Genomic DNA, 26,359 nt, shown 5'->3' on the forward strand with positions numbered 1-26,359 from the left:
GCGCTCAGTGTTGTATTTTCGAACGCACCCATAGTAAGCTCCACTTGGTCGGAGGGCCTCCTTCCACGTTCGCAAAAACTGGTCAAACATTGGCAAAATTGTCAAATAATATAAGAAAGTGAGTGTGTGTGTGTGTGTGTGTGTGTGTGTGTGTGTGTGTGTGTGTGTGTGTGTGTGTGTGTGTGTGATTGTGTGAGAGTGTGTGTGTGTGTGTGTGTGTGTGTGTGTGTGTGTGTGTGTGTGTGTGTGTGTGAGAGAGTGAGTGAGTGAGTGATTACGACCACCTAACCAATTGCAGCAGCGGGCGTCCCGCAGGGCTATGGGGTGGATGCATACTATGCTGTGTAGCCCTATCTACCAGCGTTGCCATGCCCGCTTATTATAAGCGACGTTGGGCTTATTTTTCAGTAAAGTTGCTTGTAAATATTGGTAGGCTTCTATGCGGTTTTCAAAATATTTCACATTTTTTTCAAGATAAAAAAATATATAAATAGCTAATCTACAAGCTCACAACGTGTCGCATTGCGACGCGTTGCGAGCTTGTAGATCAGCTATTTTCACATTTCCAACGCTCATGTGGCCTTCCATGACGCTCGTCTGTCACAAGCGTCATGGCGCAACTTGTTCCTGGCTTTAGCACTTTCTTTATTTACAACCCGCACATCTACATAAACGTTCAATATAAACTATAAAGTGCTTACACTACGGCCACGGATGTTACAAGTTGAAACGCTTTGGTCTAAGTACCTGTATCTTCCGTATTATTTAATAAAAAGCATTTAAATCTGATTGGCAGCCATTTTCTCATAGTTATAGTGTATCAGAGTGCAGTACACCTCCCAACCGATAGGGTTATGTGGTTCAAAGCATATGAAGGACATTCTAAGAAAATGGCCACCAATCGGATTAAAATGCTTTTTAATTGAACAATACGGAAGATACGGGTACTTAGACCCAAGCGTTTCAACTTGTTACATCCATAGCCGTGTTGGGTAAGAACTTTATATTTGAAATCTGAACGTTTATGTGTGTCATGATTATTGATATCATGACAGTCATGTTTCAGGGCTAGTGGCCTAGTCGCTTCGCTTGTTTTCATAGACCTAGTTGCTTATTTCTCTCGCGATATCTGGCAAGACGGCTCTCTGCAGCCCCAGCCATGTCTACTCTGCAGCAGTGAGGAGGAAGGAGGAGGGAGCAGGGGAAGGAGAGAGGAGAGGTGGAAAATGGCGGACGGTGTGGATCACATAGATATCTACGCCGACGTTGAGGAAGAATTCAACCAGGTATTTTTGAACAATGCATGTATTCGCTTACTAAAACCCATTCCTACACACGGATTTGATAAATCTGATCTGATGAATCTGATTGGATCTATGGTTCATTGTCGGCACCATGCACCACCATGCAGGCCTCACTCTGTGTTTGTGCACAATGTGCATAAAGTAGGATCGATCATAATGTTATTAATGTGTGATCATCAGTAGATCAGACTGTGCAGAGTGTGTGTCTATGCGTTTGTGTGTATAATTTGAGTTAAAACGATACATAACTGTGTGTGTTTGTTGCTGTGATTAATCGTATATAAACATTACAGTCTATTGTTAATCAGGGCCCGGCTGGCTGGCAGCATGGCCCACCCCCAGTGGTGTAAAGTAACTTGAGTACATTTACTCAAGTACTGTATTTAAGTACCATTTGGATGCATTTTTTTTTCCTTTACTGGAGTATTTCCGATTTCTAATACTTTAACTTGTAAAATATTGTACTTTTACTCCACTACAATTTTTTTGAAAACTTAGATTTTGATTATTATTACAAAACATACATTAACCACTAAAGCCCTATATACATTTTGGCCATTTGAAAAGCCGATCTACAAGCTCACAACACATCGCGATGAGACTCGTTGTGAGCTTGTTGATCCGCTATTTTCAAAGGATTTTTATAAATATAACTTGTGAAATGAGACATTCTGCATAATGAGTACTTTCTACTTTGGGTATTTCAGTACATATATATAATATTTTAGTACTTTTACTCAAGTTAATTGTGAATTCCGGACTTGTAACAGAGTGTGTCAACATTGCAGTATTGATACTTTTACTTAAGTAAAAAAGAAAAAAGTATCAACCGCCCCCCCCCCCCCCCTGTGGTGGCGCGAGACGAGCTAGCAAGCATTCTAGTTAGCATGATGCTATGCTAACCGGTTTCATAACAAACATTATATAGTTTAAAATAAAACTGGTTCACGTTAAGCTGACGTTCACACTGACTCTGAGTGTTGTTTATTCCTCGTTCAGGAACGAGTTGCAACACGACTCTTATTTACATAACTTAACGCATCTAAAATGTATTAAGATTAAGTTGTTGGGAGCACGTTAGCCACCTTTAGCCTTGAAGCTAACAACCAGCCACTTCTTGTGCTGATGAGTAACTAAATAAAACAAACAAAGGCCCAGTGACGTTGTTAAAACGTTATTTAATAGATTAATTGCCTGGGTGAAGGACTGAATTATTTGATAGATTTATTTCTGTGTTCTTTCTGTGAACTTTTAAAAGTTAATATTTGTGTTCCGCCTGGGCCTTCACGCCCACTTTAGTGGCAGTAAAGTTAATGTTTTATAACTTATAAAATGTATATCTCATTCTGGGCCTGATATATTATTTTAAACCCACAACATAGTTTCTTCCATAATCTTGTCGATGCATCAACATTTGAACCAACAGCATCGTTTTTGGTGTTATGCAGTGGTGTAAAGTAACTAAGTACATTTACTCAAGTACTGTACTTAAGTGACATTTTGAGTAATTTTTTACTTTCTTTGGTTTTTACAATTTCCAATACTATTACTTCTACCCCACTACATCTCAAGAGGAAAATATTGTACTTTTACTCCACTTTTATATGAACTTAATTTACTTTGTAGATTTGGATTATTATTACAAAACACACTAACCACTTCAGCCCTATATATATATATTTAGGACATTTGAAAATAGCAGATGTACCACCTTGAAGCTCACAATTGTGAGCTCGTAGATCTGCTATTTTCAAAAGATTGACATTCTTCACAATTAGTACTTTTACTTTTGGTACTTTAAGTATATTTTGATGCCGATACTTTTCTACTTTAACTCAAGTACATTTTGAATACGGGACTTCTACTTGTAACAGATGTGTGTGTATATATATATATATACATTTCAGTATTGATACTTTTACTTAAGTAAAACATGTGAGTACTTTTCTCACCACTGGGGTAATATGTGATTATAGATAGACCTTTGAGTTCCTCAGTCGGTACAGCTAAGAGGAACATTAGATAAGGGAAGTGATTGACACTGACAGTAGTATACCGGTAATTACTACTTGATGTGAATGGTCATTTGCTCAGTTGCTAAGCTTGTTTGGTTAGGGCTAGTGATGATATGTATCTTATCTAGTTGTTGGTGGTCACTCGCATGATTTAACTAGAAAAAGTGCTCCCCGGAGCACAGGTCTACTCTCCGCCAGGTCAGGTAGGTTATTGTGGGCCAATAATGTTTGGAATTTGCCAATCAGGATGGAATCAGACAGATCCGTGTTGATCACATGTCTACAGAGATAATCTGTACCAATTTGCATGATGTTTGGACAAAATCTGTAGGAGACGTAATATCAAGGAATGTGTTTTTCAAAAATCGTTCTCCTGAGTGATGGCGCTTTAAAAGGCAGATGTGAAAAATGCAGGCCAGAGGTTTTTCCTTGGCGTCTAGGGAGTGTGCGTGCAAAGTTTCACGGCGATCGATCCAGTTATAGGTAAAAAAAAAACACACGAATGAGGCTGATTTGGAAAAATGTAGGGTGGCATTTTCTTCCTCTGCCTAGTGTCAATGTGCGTGGAAATTTTCACGGCAATTGCTCGCTGTGTTCATGATTTGAGGCATTTTGTTCAAAACGGAGCACTCCTGCAAACTTTGGAAGCCAAGGCAAAGCAAATCTTAGCCAATCAGGATGGAATATGAAAAATCTGACAGACCCCTTTCGTTATGTTCGTAATGACTATAGAGATACTAGTGTAGTGTGTACCGATTTGGGTGATGTTTGGACAAAATCTGTAAAAAAAAATCAGCCTCCTGGTGGCGCTATAACAGGGAGTGTGTGCACAGTTTCACATGGCCAAGGGTGCCAGAGATTACCTGTCCACAGACAGACATGGACAGGGTGCAAAACATAGTCTCTGCCACGCCGAGACAATATGAGAGTGACCAGTGGTTAACTTTGGGGGGCTGGTGAATATTTAAGAGTTAAAAAATAAATAAATAAAATTAGATTTTTCATAAAAAAATTTAAGCAAGGATGCCTCAATTTTTGTTCAATCAAATAGTTTGACATACATATATATGTAGCTAATAGCTATGTGTCTTAACCAACAGATCTTCAATTGCTCAATTTAACAGATTAATGTCAAAATCCTGTCAATTCCCTTGTAGCATTTCTCACTGGGAAAGACTAGTAGTGTAGCTAAACTGGTAGAGAGCCGACCTGGGAAGCAGAAGGGCCCAGGTTTGAGCCCCGGCAATGTGTCGAGGTGTCCCTGAGCAAGACACCTGAGCAAGACACTTAACCCCTAACTGCCCCACCCCCCCCAGCGCTCCTCCGTTCAGTCAGCTGGGTGAAACTGAAAACTCAATGCATGAATTAAATATAGGTCTAATTATTATTATAGCTGTTGGGGGCTTGCATCGTTATCGTACCATTAAAAATGCCACTGGTGTGTGGTGACCCTGTTTTACATCTCAGAGTTTAGGACCCTCTATTTCGAAGGTTCCATCAGCTTTAGTTTTTATTCTCGACTTAGGGACAGCCAGTATACGTTGGTAGACATAAGTAACCTGCTAGTTTTAGTGTTACTATAGATAAAGATTTCAAGATGTCAAATAATGTACTAAGATCCCTCATAAAGTTATAAATGGTCGGTCTTCATTTTGCATTAATTTAATGTCATCAAGTGACTTTTGTACCCGGACAAGTGAATGGGAAAGTTACAAAGTGCCTCAAAAGGTTAATGTCAAGCCCTGCTTGTTACAAATGTATGTGGCCTGACCTTGCAGGGCTGTGTGTGTGATAGTAAGGACCTTGAATTGTATCAATAGGAAGTCATACTAACCAGTGCTGTGACGTGAGACCTACTGGGTTGGTGATGAGCCCTATTTTTTTTTTACCAGAAGTATGGTCTTGGTGTTTTAATGTGAAGTAGGCATGTCAGTCGCACTACACAATTATGCAACCCATAATCTTCTACGCATACACAACCCTATCTATGAACATTACCAGTTATTTTAACCATTTGTATAGATAACAATAAATGTGATGAATCAAATATATTTTTTATTAATTAGGAAAAGAAAACAATCTCATGAGGACGGGCTAGGGAAGTGTAGTGAACTCAGTTGATTTCACATTATTCATAGCTTTATTTTGTATTTATTTATCCATGAGCTCCTGTGTTCCCACACAATAGGAGTCAGACTACCCCGTCCACGATCAGATTGACCTGTACGATGATGTCATCTCTCCATCGGCCAATAACGGTGACGCTCCGGAGGACAGGGACTACCTGGACTCTCTGCCTGCTCCGGAGGGAAGAGCAGAGGGAGGAAAGAGTGGTGCCCCCCCTAACGTAGTGTACACCTATGCGGGGAAGAGGATTGCTCTCTACATAGGAAACCTTACATGGGTAAGTCGCTCTGAGCAGACTATGGTGGCCCAGTGTTTAGCACTGTTATCTGACTGATACCACAACCAGACATGCAAACTTGTAGCTTTTCAGCTACCATAGCCGTTTTGAATCCAAATAGGGCAATTGTGTGACACCTGACCGGAAAAAAAAAACATGTCACCTTTTTCACCTCGGGCTGTTCTTTCTGTGGAGAGACTGCATTTTCATAAGGTGTCCTACAGATTGAACATGCAGTCTACACAATGTGTCCTACAGATTGAAGTATAAACTTACAGTGCATATTTGACTGATGCATTACTGCAACCCCAGCCTCACCTCGAATAATAAAAATATTCGACCCAAACAGTGGGTCGAGACCCATGTTTGGGTCGCGAGTAAATATCCCTTTATTTTGTGTTTCCTAAATCATTCTCTAAAGATTTCCACAAATTGTAATTTTTCTAAAATAATTTCATTCTTTTTTTTTTAATAAAAAATAATCAAAGACATTCCATAAATTAGAAAACGAATGTTTAAGAAGTAGTGAAAATGGCACGTGGACGTTGTGAGCTTGGAGAGCTGCTATTTTTCCGTCCCGGGCAAATGTCTAATAATTTCTCTTTTGGGTCTTGAGCTAAAAAGTTTGGGCTCTAGTCCAGGGTCACTGAAAGGTGCTGAAATGCCTCAAGTAGTAACCTACGGTAGTTTATAAATAGTAACTACTAACAGAATGTTGTTACTTTCCTGCACTCCAGTGGACCACAGATGAGGACCTGACAGAGGCCATCCGGTCGATAGGGATCACAGATGTTCTTGAGATCAAGTTCTTTGAGAACAGAGCGAATGGACAGTCCAAAGGGTGAGCCGTGTGTCTTTATCCTGTGATAATGTGAGATTGATTTTATGTACACATGACCTTAACTCATTCACTGCCAGGAATTAATTAATTCATACGTCTCCAGCCCCCTTGCCAGCGAAAACGGCAATTTTACTGTACCTTTGAAAAATCATGGAATATTCTCCGTGCCAGTGACCAACGTGTCGTGTTGTGAGCTTGTAGATCAGCTATTTTCACTAGCTTGGGTCCGGGGGAGACAACAAATTTCTCTTTTGGGTCTCGAGCTCAAACGTTTTGGAACCGCTTATGTAGATTGTACGCACACACACACACACACAGTAGTGTCTCGTCTCCTTTGAGTGTACGTTTGTTTGTTTATCTCGTGATATTTATCTCTTGTCCAGCTTTGCGTTGGTGTGTGTGGGGTCAGAGGGATCGTCCAGGAAGCTGTTGGAGCTGCTGTCGAAGAGAGAACTACACGGACAGAACCCCATTGTCACTCCCTGCAATAAGCAGTCACTAAGCCAGTTTGAAATGCAGTCACGTAAGAGTAGGTGCAACACACACACAAACACACTGATACCCACTTATGCTGAAGTGCACGCTACACGCAAACGCTCTGATATCCACCTACACTGGAACACACGCACCTCAACATACAATTGTGCAACTAGGTTGAGATAAAGAAGCATGTAAGTAATAAAAAAAATTATTGTTACTTTGTCCAGTCCAAGCTGTTTTTCTGACATGTGTTCCCTATTGGGGCCAGGTACCCAAGGAGGCCAAATGTCAGGTGAGGGTAAGGCCGGCCCTCCTGGTATCGGCCCTCGTGGTGGGTTCCCCATGGGAGGTCGGGGCAGAGGGAGGTTCCCCGGACCTCCGGGACCTGGAGGAGATCGCTTCCCTGGACCCATCGGCCCCGGAGGGCCCCCTCCACACTTCCCTGGTTAGTATTAAAATATTGATTAGTCAGTAGAAAAAAATGAATGTTTGTACGGGAACGCATTTGATATATTTTTTTATTTCTTTGGCTATTCAAAAATAGCAGCTATACAAGCCCCTAGCGTGGCACCGAGTGCCGTGCTACGAGCTTGTAGATCTGCTATTTTGGGAAAATTTGTGCAAATCATTGAATATATATTTTTCAAAGCGAGCATTTGTAACTCAAATCTTTGCTTCTGGGGAATTCTACAAATGTCTTCTAAATCCTAACATAAAAATAAATAAAAAGACCTATGTTGCTATATATATATATATATATATATATATATATATATATATATATATATATATATATATATATATATATATATATATATATATATATATATTTTGTATATATCGGTGGTTCTCAAACTTTTTCATGTCAAGGACCACCCTATATGTACAGTATTTGGCCGCCGACCCCATCTCAAAATATTTTGTTCCAGGGACCCCCAGAAGCAAAGATTTGAGTAAAAAAATAAAACGCTTAAAAATATATATATATATTCAAAGATTTGCTAATATTTTCACGATTTAAGAAAGTAATGGCAGATCTATAAGTTCATAATGCTGCACTCTGTGCCATGCTATGAGCTTTTGAATAGCCCAAAAAAATCTAAAAATGACACAGATGCGTTCCCGGTCTTAATGGGTTAAATGAAAAGATTCAGTGTCTGCTTGTGAGCTCCTCTGATGTTTATGATTTTTATGTTTTTCTTTTGTTCTGTGAAGCGCATTGGGTTGCACCTGCTGTATGAAATGGGCTATATAAATAAAGTTTGATTGATGTTGCCTGGCAAAACACTAGAGGTGTGCATCTTCATCCGCAATTCAATTTGATTACGGTTCACCTTTTTAATGATTCAATTCTATTATGATATATTTCTGTACTACTGCCAGGGACTTTTTAAAGTGCTTTAAAGGAGTAGTTCACCCAAAAAACTACTTATTTTCTATCAATTACACAGTCCATGAATCCTCGAATTAATGGATTTATTTTTGTCTCATTCCTAAGCCAATAATTTGATGACCGGGTGCATTTCCAGTAGGACACACAACGAGTCTACTTTGTTTCTCCAACCGGATAAATCAGCATCTTTCCGCTGGTAATCAAATTATTGGCTTATAAATGAGACGAAAAAGAAGAAAAAAACATTAATTTAAGCCTTCATGGGTTGTGCAATTGATAGAAAATAAGATGTGGTTTGTATATAATCACACTCCTTCAGACATAAATGTCTTAACATTATATAACATTTAAAATACTGTCTGACTTCGACTTGTCGATCTCGGCCTTGCTCAGGGAGCGAACATCAGTACAGATATTAATGTAATGTTGCCTTAGTTAGGTAATTGGGAAACCCCACAATAGAATTGAATAGGCTATAATCGATTATGTCACGCCACTGCATCGATGCAGGATTGTGCACGGCGACTCGCTATGCATCTTAGAATCAAACATTTTCCACACCTCTACAACACTGCCTGGCAACAACAACAAAACATATTTTTACAGATTATTTCCTATTTACCTGTTGACTTCATGCTACAACTCAAAGTGCATGGAACAAGGGCTTGTGTATGTGTCTTATCTGCCTGCTCTGTCTAACCCTGCATGGCTGTGTGGTATATCTCCCTCTGTCTTGCTTACTAAATCTGCCTCTAAAGCCTGATTTATACGTAGTTGTGTTGTGCACTGAAAATAGCCTACAAACTCCCAAAGCGTTGCAGTGACGCTTTTTGAGTTTACAGATTGGCTATTTTCGGTACGACACAGCGCACACCCGGGTATAAATCAGGCATAAATCTTTCAATCTGCCTCCCTCTAATTTCACTCTTAGTATAATCTGTTAGTATAATATATTAGATATAATATCCAATTTGTTTTGTTTGGTCTATTAAGATTACAAGTCATCTTGCCTACAGCACCAACACTTGGAATGCTTCACAAGCTTTGTTTCTGGCTGCACTGTCTCGCCACAAACCGTCACATCTTTAAAATAGTCTTAAATAAGTCACCTCCATAAAGTGTTTTTCCTATCAATTACTCGCCCTGTGAAGCCTTGAATTCATGGAGAATTTTTGTGTTTGTTGCATATCCTTCACAGTGAATGAACAATCCAAAAACAAAGAAAATACTTGGGTCCAAGATTAACAGCAAACCTATATCAAAAGACAATTTATAAACTTTCAACACAACTCTGTAAAGTCAGTGTCCTGTATCTAGCCATGTGCTCTCAGTACTTCAAAATACTGCATCTTCACTCAAACTTTACTATTTAAAACACTTCAGGGATAAACGGTACTGAACATACTACTGGACACTTGTATTACACTGAGAGTTGAGTTCGTTTATAATCAAAGTTTTGCTGCCGTTAATCTTGGACCCCTTATTTTCGTAAGAATCTTTTTCAATTTTGGATTCTTCATTCACCATGGAGAAAAAAATAACTCCCATCAGTTCAAGCCTTCATGGGGTGAATAATTGTAGCTTTAAAGAAATAGTCACAATCATTTTGAGGGTGACTATTTCTTTAAAGCCACAAACGGCCTTGGTTCACCTCCAACTGGGGAGGAGGAGCGCCACTGGTTCTTCTCGCGGTACTGGGGGAGGTAGAGTGCTGCTAGGGACTGCTGTACTTAACACTCAGGAAACCAGGTTGAAGCTCATGTGATTGAGTTTAGAAGTACTTAACTGGCTGGTATAATAGTTTAGAAGTACTTAACTGGCTGGTAGAATAGTTTATAACCATCTTGTTTGTCTGTTAGCTAGAATATATCTTAGAACCAGTCAGTACGGTTTATTAAAGGGTTAACTAGATGTTACTAATCAATAAGAGTGTAGAACCAGTTGACTAGCTTGTATCTAACTAGCTGGTAGAATAGTGTAGAACCAATTAACTAGCTGGTGGAATAGACCACTATTAACTAGCTGGTGGAATAGACTACTATTAATTAGCCAGTAGACTAATTTGAAACTGTTAACAAGCTGGTAGAACAGTTTAGAGCCTGTCACCTAGCTGGTAGAACAGTTTAGAGCCTGTCGCCTAGCTGGTAGAATAGAAAACTAACACTTGTCTCGGCCTCCAGGACCAGGATGTAAACAGACCCGCCATCTTGCCTTCTGCTCATTTCCTCTCTTTGATCCATGTTTTCATTAATTTCCCTAATCCTGCCTTTTCTGCCTTTGCTTGGCTGGTGCCCTATGCCAGTGGTTCCCAAACTGGGGGTCGGAACCCCCAGATGATTAGCTTAATGTGCAACATCAAGCTAATCATCAACGGTAAACAAACCAACATATATTACAGTATAAGTGTATAGAGGGTATCTGCACATTTCTAAAGTTACAATTTAATGACTTAAGGCCTTTTTAATACCAAATTGGACAAATTGTCAAATATTACGTAAGAGGCAAACATTGTGAAAATAGCAGATCTATAAGCTCACAACGCCTCGCACTGCGAGGTGTTGTGAGCTTGTCGATCGGCTATTTTCACAATATTTATCTGTGAAACCGAGTCAAACTGAATGTAAATGCTTACAATTCCAAGTGCTTGTCAGGGGGGTGGGGTATGATTATTTTGGGGGCCGTCCCCAGCTCAAATATGATTGTTTTAGGGGTTCACGGCCTGAAAAGTTTGGGAACCCTTGCCCTATGCTGCAATAGGTCGTAGAGTTTTGTCAATCAAGACCGGTGGGAGGATGTTTTGTGGTCGGGGATTCATTTTGAGTGGAAGGCTTATGATTGGTGTGTTTTCTCCTGTTCCCTCCCCCATCCCTCCCATTAGGATCTGGGATGAGAGACCCTGGGCTTAGACACCCTGAAGGGCCCATGATGGACATGGGGTTCAATCCCTTCCCAGCGGGGCCGGGGGGCAGGGATCCAAACTGGCGACCTAGAGGTGAAACGCCTCGATTTAATTTTGATTCATTGGTCCGAGCGATTAGCTCACTCCTCCTCCCCTTAACCCTGAGCCGTCTGTAGAAAGGGTTGTGTCATTGGAACAGCATTTAACAACTTAAACCCTATACACTCAGTTAACAGGGGTACCACCGGGTTCTATACTCCTGTGCTCCTTCCCCCCCCATGTACACCACATTTCTTAGCCGATTTCAAAGCTCACAACGTGTCACAAAGCGTTGGAAGTGTTAATGTCAGCTTTTTCAAAAGTCCTCTCTTTGCAATAGAATGATGGTATTCAAAAAAATTCAACAATTGGTGAAACAGCATTTAAATTAATACACCTTGAAAGCATGTTTCATTTAACATAGTCAACCATCCAGTTAGAAGCTGTTTCATGTCACAACCTGTTGGAAGAAAAAGTTTTGTTCTAACCCCAATTTCTTCCCACATCTGACTTCTATCCTGGTAAGCTCTGGAATGGGTCTATTTTGATGTACAGATGTACTGTATGTCATGCTGTTATTGCATGGTGAATGCCCTCCCACATCCTTATGCCTCATTTATGATCCGTAGTAATTTATACTCCATCCTTGCGATGGAGTATACATTAAGCTTTTAATCTGACCTTGGCCACACCAAACCAAACACATGCCTAAACTTAACCAGTGATCAAATGTGTCTGCAGTGTTTCCACCTTGTAGTTTCCACCTTGAGTTAAGCCCTACTTTATACTTCAAAGTACGATGGTGTGCGACACGTGAGCATGCAGATTGGCAATTCGTTGCTATTTTTTAACCTTATTGATTTTAGTTTTTTAAACTTAGCCTATTGTACATGCCAAAATAGGGATGCCAGGTTGAAAGTGGTTAACGTGCAGTTGAACCTGGCCATGTCAACATGTGCACCAAATGATCCATCCTGCAGTTTAGCCTTCTGCTCTTTTCAGCCTCTTTCTGTGTTGAGGCCCTTCAGATCAAAGATTCACCTTGACATGAAACGGTTTTAGAACGTTCCAAAGGATAACGCTGCCACCACTAACATTATCCAGACAGGTTTTGATGCCACTTAGCGATTCTTTGGTCGGTTCTTAAACGGTTCTTAAACTTGGTGAAGAAAACCCAGCTCCGTTATTGAATGCCCAACCGCAAGTCCAAAACTATGGCATTCTTCCACTCTTGTGGAGCTTTGCATCTCAGCAGTAGATAATTATTTATCAGTAGGCCTGTCTCAATTATTACATAATTGTCTAATCGCAATTATTTGAGATAATAAAAACTTGAAATCATGATGTGACGCGTTGTGAGCTTGTAGATCTGCTATTTCCACAAAAAATGTTTTAAGTATAAAGTTATTAAATATGTCATTTCTTTGTATATTTTGTCATATCTGCCATGTGCAACTTCAAAGCCTAAAAGCCAAACAGAAATGTAATTTGTATTCATAATTCATAACAAAAACACAATTAGATCGTTTATCGCAATTATTTACCCAGATGAAAGAAAACCACATCAACCTGTTTGTATTATTAAACCAGTATCTAGTACTTTTATCTAAAATACACATGCAGGCACGCACACCTCCTATTTAATTATAACACAAATATATTCGAACCTCAGATGTTGCGTGTTGTATAGTAAAACTCACTTTGGAGTTGATACCTTCACTCCTTTATCATCTTGTTCTTGCTCTCCCATCTCTTTCTTTCTCTCAAAGAGATATAATAGGACAGTATTATTATTATTGGTGTTTTTTCTGAAGGTGATGTGTTATCCTTCCTGAGTTTAATCCTTGATTCCTTCCTTATCTTGATTTTTCCTCTCTCCATCTTTCTCTCAACCCCTCCTCCCAGGTGGGATGCAGGGACCCCCTCGTGGCCCTCCCCTTGGCCCCCCGGGACCTCCAGGTCCCCCCGGACCCCCTCCCCCTGGCCAGGGTCTCCCTCCTCCCATGTCTGGCCCCCCCAACCGCGGCGACCGGCCTCCCCCCGGCCCCCCGATGTTCCCCGGTCAGTTTGGACAGCCTCCCATGGGCCCCCTACCCCCCGGCCCTCCTCCCCATGGCTTCGGACCCCCCCCAGGCCCCCCTCCCCCCCAACAGGTTCCTCCTCCACCCGGCCCCTTCCCTCCCCGCCCCCCCGGACCCATCGGCCCCCCTATGGGTCCGTTGGCCCCACCCCCACACATGCCTGGGCCCCCGCCCGGAGGCCCGCCCCCTGCCCCGCACGTTAACCCCGCCTTCTTCCCCCCGCCTGGCAACAACAACATGCCCCCCAATGACGGCCGAGGTGGTCCGCCCGGCGGTCCCAACGACCCCTACGGACGACCTCCGCCTTACGAGAGAGGAGAGTATGGACCTGGACCCGGTCCAAGGTGAGGATGTGGAGGAAGAGCTTATTCTGCTGCAGTACATGTTTAGCTGTGACTGTCTGACTGTAAATGTTGAACTGACCGGAGATGTTAAACTTTATGTGTGTGTGTAGGGACATGGAGGCATCTCGTACTCCTCTCAGTGAAGCCGAGTTTGAGGAGATTATGAACAGGAACAGAGCCATCTCTTCCAGCGCGATATCCAGAGCTGTCTCTGATGCCAGTGCAGGTATACATAAACTTATTGTTAACCACCGCGCTGCGCCCTTACTCTTCTGGTGTGATATCCTCTTAGATCCGCAACATTTATAAAAGTAATGGGTCGAAGGCTGCATAGCCGAAACGTTTGTTCATTCGACATGTAAGAAATAATAAGAGGAAACTCACTCTTGCCACTCTGAGTGTGACCCATTACTTTTATAAGCGCAGGTATACACGCATGCACGCACGCACACACACGTTTTTCAATTAACCCATTCAGACCGGGAACGCATCTGTGTAATTTTAGATTTTTAGCAATAGCCTATAACCATTATTTTATACTTATTTATTTTGTAGATCTGCATTATATTTTTTTCGTGAACATTTTTGCAAATCTTTGAATATATGTATTTTTTTAAACAATATTTTTAACTCAAATCTTTGCTCCCGGGGGTCCCTGGAACAAAACATTTTCATGTCAAGGACCCCCAAAATTATTTGTATTTGGCCGTGGACTCCCCCATCTCAAAATAATGTTAAAAAAGAAAATGGCGTATATTCAAAGAGTTGCACACATTTTCACGATTTCTTTCAAAAATAGCAGATCTACAAGCGTGTAGTGCTATGAGCTTGTAGATCTGCTATTTTTGAATAGCCAAAGTATAAAATATGACTCAAATCTTAAAATAACACATAGGTTAACACATTGCGTGCCAATCGCGTAGTTCTACGCGAACCTAAATAATTGTGCAGCGTGCCAGTCGCGTAGTTCTACGCGAAGTGGTCTTTTTTTTAACATTTTTTATCGCAGTGACACATTTCATTGTAGGCCTCCCTCGCAGTGACATATTTCATTGTAGCACACCGGAAACGGAAATTAATGTCAATCGAAGATTTTCGTTCGCATGCGCCGCCGCTCTAAAGCTTCCGCTAATCCGCCATTATCTCCGGTGTTGTTTTTCTCCGCGCTGAACGCGGTTTAATAGAAACTGCGACTACTGCAAAATGGACGATCGCCGATTGAAAATGTCTTCTCTGGGCCACTCACACAGCTACCCTGTGTGTCTATCTGTGTACAACATGTAACCCCCCCCCCCCCCCCCCTCTCTCTCTCCCTGTCTAGCGGACTATGGCAGTGCCATAGAAACTCTTGTGACAGCCATCAGTCTGATAAAGCAGTCTAAAGTGTCCGCTGACGATCGCTGTAAAGTCCTGATCAGCTCACTGCAGGACTGTTTGCACGGCATCGAATCCAAGAGCTACGGCTCCGCCTCAAGGTATTCACCATGAAAATGACACATGGGTTCAAGTGGGTTATGCTGCCGTGTTTCTGTCAAGTCTCCTTTTTAAAGTTAAATGTTTCAAAAAGTATATAATGTGATTGCACGAGACTCTAGGGCTGTCACGATTATGACATTTTAGTCGACGATCGTCACTCAAATAATTGCGATTGACGATTTTAATTGTTTCTGTCGTTGGAACATTGGAACATCTTGCTACTTTAATTAAAATGCCCACGCTGTGGTGTACGTCAGGGGTTGGCCAGCACACGAGCACTCCACTTGCCTCCAAACTTGCCACAGACTATTGATCAGTGTTCTGGCTAATGCCTAGGCTTCTTTCCCCACCTTCAATGTACTTTCATATTGTTCAGTTAATATAAAACATAATTTTTATTCAGGCACATTTTAGGCACCTTTTTTTAGCCGCTAGACCCACCTTACTGCGCATGTGTGACATAGGTGCGACAACTCCACTACACTACACATGCAGCATATGGCGCAGCAGCACAGAGAAGAGCACGGCACACTACAGGTGTTCAGGTAACTGCAGTGCCGTCATACTTTTGTGCACGCACAGTTGGGTGAATGGGTGAAGTGCTCCTAATAACTTATAAAAATTAAGCACTGGCAGGCGGACGAACCACATCGTCAAGCTCATGTCACCATGATCAGCCATAACCACATAAGGACTTTCCAATGCAGCTATGGCCACATATGGACTGTGTTGTCTAACCTCAATGTGTCATCATGGCATCAGGCCCTAACAAATCACTCCGCATATATGGCCATAAACGGGACAACAACTGACAGATACAGAGATCTCCGTATATGCCCATAAAAGAGACTCGGACAGATAGAGATCTCCATATATGGCCATATCAGTTGGATCACTGGTGAAAAGTAGCTTTGAGGTGGATGTGAGATGTGCGGTGGATGTGAGATGTGTGGTGGATGTGCGGTGGATGCAAGATGTGAGGGCCGCGTAGCTGCCTGAACTTCTAGTTATGAATAAAAATCACATTTGTTTGTATTTTAGGCTTTGTAAGCAAAAATTTCACACGTTAGATATGATGCATAACTTCAATAGGCCTATACAAAGAAATTCCTGACATATTTAATAATTTAATATAAAAAAAATATCTGCTATTTTTGGAAAATGTTTGAAAATGTATGAAAATGTTTCAACATGGAGACGATTATGACTATCAAATAATTGCGATTAGACTATCATGTAGTAATTGTGACAGGCCTATTAGACTCCTGATGAGTCAAACCGTAAAAAAGTCGAAGAGATGCAGCCAAGTGTATGGAATGCAGGATATGATTTTAAGAGGATACATGTTATGGAGCAAGCTTTTCTTGAACCCCATCTCTTTCTCTTTCGTCCCTCAGTCGACGGGAGCGTTCCAGGGAGCGCGACCACAGTCGCTCCCGGGAAAAGAGCCGGCGTCATAAGTCTCGTAGTCCTCGTGACCACCGCGAGGACTACTACCGCGAACGCAGCCGTGATCGCGAACGTCACCGTGAGAGAGACCGCGACCGAGACAGGGAGAGGGAGAGGGAGCGGGAGTATCGACACCGCTAGAGAGAAGAAAAGGGGGAGGTGTGTATGAAATAGTTTTTGTTTTTCCTCTTTATTTCTTACTCTCTTGTTGTTCCTCTGAATTTGTTATTGTTCTTGACAGCTTTTATCCCTCAGATCTGGTTTGAGCCAGTCTGGGCCATTCCAGGACTAACTAGGCTAAGCTTCCAGATGAGCGGAGAGACCAAAGTCTTGAGTCTCAGAAAGTCCTTCTTTTGCTTCTTCACCTCTTCTCTCCTCCTCTTCCTCCTCACCTCCTGAGCTGAAAGTCATTGGATGGAAAGCTACTAAGGGTCTTGGTTTGATAGAAAACCAGCAGTACTAGAGGTCCTTGTAGGACAGAAAACCAGCTGTTCTAGAGGTCCTGGTAGGATATAAAACCAGTAGTACTAGAAGTCCAGTTAGGATAGAAAACCAGCAGTACTAGAGGTCCTGGTAGGATAGAAAACCAGCAGTACTAGAGGTCCTGTTAGGATAGAACAACAGCAGTACTAGAGGTCCTGTTAGGATAGAACAACAGCAGTACTAGAGGTCCTTGTAGGACAGAAGACCAGCTGTTCTAGAGGTCCTGGTAGGATATAAAACCAGCTGTACTAGAGGTCCTGGTAGGATATAAAACCAGCAGTACTAGAGGTCTTAGTAGGATATAAAACCAGTAGTACTAGAGGTCCAGTTAGGATAGAAAACCAGCAGTACTAGAGGTCCTGCTACGACAGGAAACCAGCTGTACTAGAGGTCCTGGTAGGACAGAAAACCAGCAGTACTAGAGGTCCTGGTAGGATCGAAAACCAGCTGTACTAGAGGTCCTGGTAGGACAGAAAACTGGCAGTACTAGAGGTCCTGGTAGGATATAAAACTAGCAGTCCTGGTAGGATAGAAAACCAGTTGTGAACTTAAGCACAATATAAAACTTGTAATTCTAAAATTACAAATTTGAAAAGCAGTAGTGTAGAATGACATCAGTCTTTAAAGTAAAGACAATACAGACTGGACTTGAGGTGCTTGAGTGTCGTATTTCCAGGTAAGTTTAAGGTAAGTGTTAATTTGTGGATCACCACTGGTCCAAAAAAGTATTCAGGTTTCTACATGTTTTGTCTGTCATGGAAAACAATAACAAAACTCTCTACTCTTCATGTATGTTACTTTTGTTGCTGTGAACCCAGGGACTTGTCATGGTGTGTCTGTAATGTAGTCGTAATTATTCAGATCAGTTGTAATATATAAACCAATGAAAGAAGGGTTAAATGAGGCAAAAGCAGTGTAACGTTTTTTTTGTCCACTATGCATGATGCCTGGTACTTCTCAAATCCACCTGCCATCTAGATTTCTCGTGTTCCGAATAGGATTGTACCTCCCAGTAACCACCACCAGCCTAATCTGAGTAGATTTTTACTGTACCGGTTATTCCTGTGTGGTTCGGTCCAACAGCAGAAGGGGTTTGTGTATTTTTCAGATTTACCAGACACTGGCTAGTCGACAAAAAAATCTTGAATGCGCAATGTGTTCACTACAGGGTGGTCTGTGTTTACAGTGACATAACTATGTACTCAATGGTAACTATACAGTATTGAGTGCAGATGTAGTGTTTTGCCTATTGTGAATTGTGATATATATTGTCATGTAGCTGATTTGTATTTTTCCAAGGATAAATCACACAAACACTCAAAACTGCAAACGTTTCAGCTGAGCAATGCATTTTCCTTTGTAGGAAAATATTATCAGGTTGTTACATGTAAGGATTAGAAAATCATTAAATGCTCAAAGCAGAATACTTGTTTCAAATGTCTAAAACTCAACACAGAAACCTGAGCAGAGATTTCAGTACTAATTTTGCTTGGGATATTTTTTGGCTGCAAAACCAAATCAAAGATTTGTTGTGGAAAATGCACATAAATATGTTTTTAATGAGTTTTGTATATATTGCCCAAACTTTTCATTTGATAGCTAAAATATCCTTCAAACTGACAATCATTCTATGTCAGAAGCAGGTGATACATGTAAATGAATGAATACATATAAACCATGTCCTTGTATCACTGTTGACCATGGCTTAAAAGAAAATCAAAACATTGTATTACTGGTACAACTCCTGTCTGTAAATTAGCCTGACAAATGGCTTTTTGCTCAACTTGACTTCTGTTGTAGTAGAGAGATCATGTTGGCATACAGTTTAGCAAGAGTGTTTGATAAGGTTGAAAGAAACAATTGTATTTTTTAATTCGCTGATATTTCTACCTGTATGTTGGTATAAATGGAGCTGCTGTCATTGGTAAAGAGAACTTTTCTGTAGGTGAACAAAATACTATTCCGGTTAATTCTAGAATAAACATAAGTGTTGAAAAAATTAATGTACTTACCTTTTGTAAAGGCAATATCGGTTGTTATATAAATATTAAGTGGACGGTACAATAAATGATAACAATTATAAATGCATGTTACTGTTACATTATTAGTTTGGGTAGCATTATGAGCAGAGACCGTGTAACATCCCACAATTGCAGAAAGTATTTTTTTCCATTTTGCCCGGCCATTTTTGTCATATCTCTTGATTGACATGTCCTGTTGTTCCATTGTGATGACATTTGATTGTCATTTTGGAAGTTAAAATTTAGCTCAATATGTTGCATTTGTTGAGGGAAAATTACATCCTAATAATTGTTTGTCCGATATGTGAAGACTAATATTGTTTTATTCTTTGTGGCCCTCACATATGTTTGTATTTTAGAAAATATTATAGATCAGTAGCTAGTGAGAATCAAAGAAATAATCCATTCCAGTTGCAACAATTGAGCTTTAGATCAAACCTGGGCCAGCTGTTATTTAAAATCCCTTCAACTACATTGAATCATTCCCTTTGGCTTGCCTAGAAGGCAAGATGGGGCAGGGTTTAGAGTTGTTCAAATATTATTGGTTCTGTTTAGCCAGGCATGATCCAAATTGATCAAGTAGTTGAATCCATTTTAAATACTAAATGACTCGGGTTGGCCAAAGATAAATGCTAAATTGATTTATTGTGCCGGGATTCATAGGTAAGGTAGTCAATTGTCATTTTGTTGGCTTGTTGCTACCACATGGCATTTATAAAAAGTTTTAGACTGATTTATTTTGATCAAGTGGTTAAAAGTAGCTTTATTTGAGTCGAGTAGGTAACTTTGTAGCTTGTCACCTTGAAAGTGTAACATTGAATGATATTGAGACTGGAGGTTAATGCTGTGAAATTAGGTTTAATTGATCCTTATTATCGCAAGGCTGTTATGCTGGGCTAGGTTCTCATTAGGTATTTTAGAAAGGTAAATGTTATATTTGTTAAATTCCCGAAGACATTTAAGTTTGTTTAATGTTGACAAAAATACCGGTTTTGAGCTTGTAATTGTATCCAGTGGTTTTCCAGTGTTTGTGTTCTGTAAACACCAATCCTTTGGACGAGTCATGTTTTTTACATTGTTCTACAGTGGCCATCATATCTGTTCTAAATGGATATTTAATCACAAGTACCAAAACCAACATTGCCTGTTTCGCTGCCTTGGCACAGATAAATAGCAAATTAATCTATTTACAGAACATGTCTATTAAGATAAGAAAATGAAATGTGCTAACTTGGGGTTTGTTCTGTCAAATTTGGTACTTGTGTACACTACACAATACACACACTCCAGAATGTAACACAATCTTAATTCATTTAAATAATGTTCCTTTACGGTTGTCACATTTTCAGTATATTTTTCTGTAGACAATATCAGTGTTAACAGCAACTGTAAAACAATGTAAAAATGGCTGTCCTGTCAGTGTAGAATCATACTATTTGTCATCAGCCAACGTTAGCTGATTTGATCTTTGTTCTGTGTTGGTTCGCTGTGCTTTGGCTGCTAAGTTACCGGCCTGAAAAATAAGTCCCTGTGTCCATTGGGAACCTCTCTGTTTGCTTCTGTTTTTGTGTTTTTAAAATGGAAAGGCCGCTTGCTGTCAACAGCACTTGGAGTTTGGCTAAGCTTAAGCGTGCAGCATTTGAAGTTGTAACTCATTTCAGCATTTAGCACCACAATTCAAACGCGTTTTCTGCAACATTGGGCATAATTTATTCCTCGCCTCATGACCCTTTCAGCAAGTATTGTTTGACTAAATTACTTGTTATTTTCAACTGAAAATAAGTGGTGGCCGAAGTTGCGTCAACGCTTTTTCCAGTTTAAAATCAAATGTTTTTTTGTTGAGTGAAACGGGTCTGTGACGATGTATAAACTGACCTGTGGCCAAAACCAGCACTTTACATAAAGATCTGTATGGCGCTGCTAGCATAAGACACGCCCAATGGACACAGGCTTCAACTTAATCAATTGTACAAATGTACATTATAGAAAGATTTGACAATCACTAAGCTTGATAGTGTGTCGCACTTTGCACATTTCTGTGTGTGGGGAATCATTGTCGGGTACTGCATTACAGAATGCCACTGAGTGATGGAGACAGATGGGGTTGTCTGATGGGTACACTAATGGTAATGACTGTCTGTGCTATTTCTGTTCACAGATGATTTTAACACTTGTTTTTATCTGTTCATATAGAGGGGGACGCACAGGTTTTTTGTACCAGAAATGACGTTGCAATGCTCTCTCTCCTGTAGGCTGTAGGTTTATGTGTGCTGGGGATCGCTGTCCTGCTGCCCTGCTCAAACAAACTGGTGTCACACCAGGGTCATAATCACATCCTCTGTGAGACCGGAAGTGTTCGCGTTTAACTTCCACTGGGTTTTAAATTGGTAGGGTTTGCAAGTTGTAGATTCATTCTAAACTATTACACTAGATTAACAATGAGGATTTACAGTGATCTCATGTCGGCAATTAAGGCAAATCATTAGCATTGGAACAATTAGTACGCTAGTTACATTACATTACAGTCATTTAGCAGTTACTAGGCAAGTCTGCTTGATTTGCATATATGCCCATATGGATTTGTTTTAAAGCTTACTTACCGTGTCTTACATGATTTGGACTGTTTGACCCTGGTTTGACCCTGCCTTGTCTTCTGCACTTGGTACAGTTTATCGTGAAACACTCACTGGTGACCACAGCATCCAGTAAAAAACGTAAAAAGTATTGTGAAATGAGAATTATCTCGGCAAAATAATACAGCATTGGGCAGTCCTACAGTTATCTGTCATTTGAAATGACTTCACAGAATTAATCTAAAACATTGGAATGTATATACGGTAAATGAATAAATGTATTTATATTATTTTTTAGACTAATCTAGCAAAAAAGATTTGCCATTTGAAATCAAAGAGCAAAATAATGTCTTGAAAAGTAGTCATTACTGTGGCTAAAAGATTATGAGCTGTGTTCTGTTCCCCAGAGACATAGTTAAACCGTAGAATGATACAGATGTGTCTGTTGTCTCCTGTTACATTGTGTTGTACAATGGATGCTGTTGTCACGTCGAGTTGTTGATCACACACAGAGCAGGGAATGGGGGTTTAGTGGGCCATCACTTTGAACCAATTTGAAATTATTTCTCATAACTAGTTAGACCATTCCTTGTGTTGATGCAGAATATGCCCACTCTGACATGTAAACATGTGTAGTCAGTCTTTACATGACCTTTTGGCAAAACTGTCTTAACTCAGGTGGGTTATTGAATTCACTTTGAACTTCTGACATGATGTTATAATGTCATTCATAATGATGCCTTTCCAATGACTTGTAGTGTGCATGCTGGTTATTGTCCTACTTGTTGACCCATAGGCAAGAATGAATAGAACACACAACCACATTAAGGTCTTTATAACACCATTATAGAAAAAAACTGCCACTTTTTATGACATTTCCTCCGTAGTTTTAATGTGTAGTAGTCCCTTGTGTCCTCTGTTTCTCATACTTTTATCAAATACCCAAGTTTCCTCATAGTTAATTGGTTGTATCTCAGTCTGCATGGTTTGTCACCCTGAAGAGGTGACCTTACTGAGTTTAGGTCGATGGGCTTTCTCTAATGAGCAAACGCCCAAGAAGACATTTAGTGTGATAGTTATAATTTTACTTAAAGGGGTAGTTCACCCCCAAAATAACTTTTTTTCTATTGATTCCTCACCACCTGGAGCCTTGAATTCATGGATATTTTTTTGTTTTTGTCGCATTCCTTCCTTTATTATTTGATTATAATGAATTTGTCCCCATTGATTCCGGTAGGAGACACAAATGCATTTGTGTCTCCTACCGGAATCAATGGGGACAAATTTATTATAATCAAATTATTGGCTTAGGAATGTGACAAAAACTAAAAAATATCTATGAATTCAAGGCTCCAGGTGGTGAGGAATCAATAGAAAAAAAAGTTATTTTGGGGGTGAACTACCCCTTTAAAATAAGCCTACTACGGTCAAATAGTGTTAACAGACATTATTGAAAGAAATGACACTCAGAAGCTAGACCCTTAGCTTAAGAACACCTCATGCTGCACACCTTTTAGATCTAGGCTTCTTTGGAGTTTTGTGGTATCCATTTGAGAAACTCAAAAAGGTTAAAGGGCAAATGAGACGAAGGCTGTTCCAGTTTGAGTTGAAGCCGACAAGCTGTCCATATGAAACAAGATTAAGATTGTCTGCTATTCTCCTTGGCGCAATTTCTACCCAACTAACTTATGCAGTGGCCACACCCTGTTAACTATGTTATTTTATTGGATAGTGCCACCCCAAAAGTTCACTTGCATCACATTTATTATGGTTAGTTTATTGTCCACTCAACGTATTCTCATTTATCTTCATTGTCAAATACATGGTGCATTTTATAAATAGATTAAAACTGATCACCACCCTATCGGTATGCATCTCTGACCACTCTGAGTAAACAGCTTGATATGGTTATTTTGGACTGGGTCGTGACATTGAGATCAGCCAATGGAATTGACAGACTGTCTGCATCACCGTGTGGGGTCGTCCCAGAGGTGTGGTTATGGCAGAAGTTCGTTGGGAAAGAAAATAATGCATTCTCTAAACAAGATATTAACTCATTCTTGTGTGATCATGCATCTATAATATATTTACAGTGATCTGTTGGCTAGCTCAGATAAAGGAACAGTCATTTTGTCACCACACATGTAAAATTTGGCTCCTGTTATCTAAAATGATGTGAAATAATGTATTCATGTGTCCTTTACACTTCTTTATTCACTGTTGCTTCTCAATTGGTGTTTTAATCCAGGTTTGCATGATGTGTATGTATGTGTGTCTGTTGCCAGGGCAGGGAGCAATACACAATCAACTCGCCACGGAAATAAAAGTTGTCCTTTCGTTATAGAATAAATAATTAATTTGGTTCATATATTGTTAAATTATCACAGTCACTGACTGGGTTTGCAGTCATTCAGTCCCCAGTTGCCAATGATTATTATGCTATTTTTTTTCCTTTTTTTTTTGGGGGGGGGGGGGGTCATAAACTTGGAGCTGTAATAGTTTCTGCTTTCAGAATGGAATTGTTTCACTGTTCTGGGATTCAGACCGTTTGAGTTGAGAATGCATTGCAGCCCGGCCCTGGTGTAGCCTAGTGGTTTACTGATCACTACACAATATTGTTTTTATTGTTGGGCTGCCTCCAAACCAAACTCCACCCTTCATTTGACACCTTTTCAGCTAACAAGGATGGATGGATGGAAGGAAGAGGAGGAAGGATTTCACCTACCACCGATCAGCAATCACCTAACGCAATGCATGCTGGGACAGGACACCAACTACCACCACCTCCACCACAACCCTCCCATCTCTCCTCCTTCTCCTCCACCCATCCTCCTCTCTCTTGTTTGTCTGTCTACCTGGATAGGTAACGTGAGCAGGAGGCCCGTCTGCTGCGCGTAAGGCAGTTAGATCTCTTTAAAAACCCCTCTATATTCTTCACAAGTAACTAAACATTGAACAAGAGCCCTTTCCAGCGAGCAACTTTTTCTTTTATTTCTAGTGTTTTATTTGATATGGGAAAAAGATGAGGAAACTTGTGTGATGAATTGTTTTGCAATGTTGACGAGAAGATTTATTCACCTACTCAACTACACTCACAACATATACAAACATACACAGACCCAACATGATATCGTCCCCCATCAACTCCCCCTCCGCTCACTATTGTGCACATTCGTCAATTGAACATGCATTGTTTTTATAGAGAATCTTTTTTCCTTTTTTTTCCTTTTTTTTTTTCGTTTTGTTTTATCAATTCTCTCCCGTTTCCTCCATTTCTTTTCACGGTAAAGTTGATAATATTTTGTGAATGTCTGTTCTGCTTTACTTGATTAAAAACTAGGTTGTGTTGTAATAAAAATGTTCACCCAGGCCTGGTAGTTCACATGGTGAATTTTTCTGCATTTCTTGGTCGTTAATATTATGTGTGTACGTTTGGCTACAGATCACATCTTGTGTAGAATTACACGTTGTATCGAGCAGTGATTCGCAGCTGGTTTTACAGGAGTCCTAAATTGGTTTCACACTGGGATCTGAACTTTGTGTTCACTTTGAGGACACAATTGTCAAAGTTCTTTTCCCACCACCTTGTCAAAACATCTCATGACCTACTTAAAGATCCTGACCCACTAGTTGAGAAACACTGCTGTTGGAACACACTTAGCATCTTTTTTATTTTTCTCCATTTGAAATTAATTTCACATTCATGTAATGACTACCAGTGTGCTTTTGATTCGGGGTTCAGGAAGCATGTAGTGAAACCTAGACCATTTTTCCAGCTCCCAATTTCTCGTTTTGGTGATTTTTTTTTTTTTGCAGTGCATATTCCACTAAAAAAATCCATGTCACTGTTTACAATGTGGGTTTCAATATTTGAGTCAAATGTAGTTGTAAAAAAAAAAAAAGACTGTCCAGATTATTCCCAGACAAAATAATTTTAATTTGTCATTTTGTTTCTTTTGTTTTGTTAATGTTATTGGGTCATCGTTACTCAGTGTTTTTGGACTTGCCTGTAATGTAATGCAGTGCAGCATTAGTACAACTTACATTGCAGTCAGATTGGTCACACTTGAAATCATGTTTTGCTAATTCTGCACATTTTCCAAGTCAAGGAGGTGTTGACTACAGTTTCTGTGCATTTGGTTTGCAGATTTATGGGAATTCTGTCTTTTAAAATTTTACCTGTCAAAGTTATTGAAACGTTTTTTAAATGAATGTACTGCACAAGCAGCATTCCCCTAATGTAAAAACAACCCTGCTGACATTGAGGTGACTTATTCCATTCTAAATGATAGATATGACATGTTATAGAATGGCATAATCTGTGCCAGGGTAGAGGGTTCAACCCACTGTGTAACTCAGTGAGTTGAGCATGGTTCAAAAACACTGCCGGCATTGTGGATTAATTCATATCCATCAGTGCTGCCCATACTAGTAATGTAAGCACTCGTGGTGATTTTAAACTCATCTTGCTCAGGGTCAAAACTCATCAGTTCAAGAATGTGACACTTAATGATTTTGTAATTGTGGTGCCAACAGTTCAAACCTTAACTGTGTCTT

The 26,359-nt window shown here is 40.2% G+C and overlaps 1 protein-coding gene across 4 annotated transcripts; it reads left to right on the forward strand.

Moving 5' to 3' along the window:
• The first annotated feature begins 1,176 nt into the window (after nt 1–1,176).
• On the forward strand, nt 1,177–25,172 carry cpsf6 (cleavage and polyadenylation specific factor 6). Of its 4 annotated transcripts, none has more exons than XM_080421602.1 (12): nt 1,177–1,286; nt 5,508–5,723; nt 6,461–6,564; nt 6,948–7,093; nt 7,313–7,489; nt 11,316–11,429; nt 13,281–13,800; nt 13,911–14,026; nt 15,122–15,275; nt 15,741–15,821; nt 16,674–16,884; nt 24,479–25,172. In XM_080421602.1, the coding sequence occupies exons 1-11, from the start codon at nt 1,227–1,229 to the stop codon at nt 16,864–16,866; spliced, it is 1,881 nt and encodes a 626-aa protein (XP_080277728.1). In that variant the 5' UTR covers nt 1,177–1,226; the 3' UTR covers nt 16,867–16,884; nt 24,479–25,172. The 4 variants fall into 4 exon arrangements, with proteins under 4 accessions (XP_080277728.1, XP_080277729.1, XP_080277730.1 ...); XM_080421603.1 differs by having other exon boundaries at nt 7,322–7,489; XM_080421604.1 differs by having other exon boundaries at nt 6,948–7,087; nt 7,322–7,489.
• Nucleotides 25,173–26,359: the final 1,187 nt, after the last annotated feature.

The sequence above is a fragment of the Gymnoscopelus braueri genome (assembly GCF_963280865.1).
Source record: "Gymnoscopelus braueri genome assembly, chromosome: 23".
NCBI classification, from domain to species: domain Eukaryota; kingdom Metazoa; phylum Chordata; class Actinopteri; order Myctophiformes; family Myctophidae; genus Gymnoscopelus; species Gymnoscopelus braueri.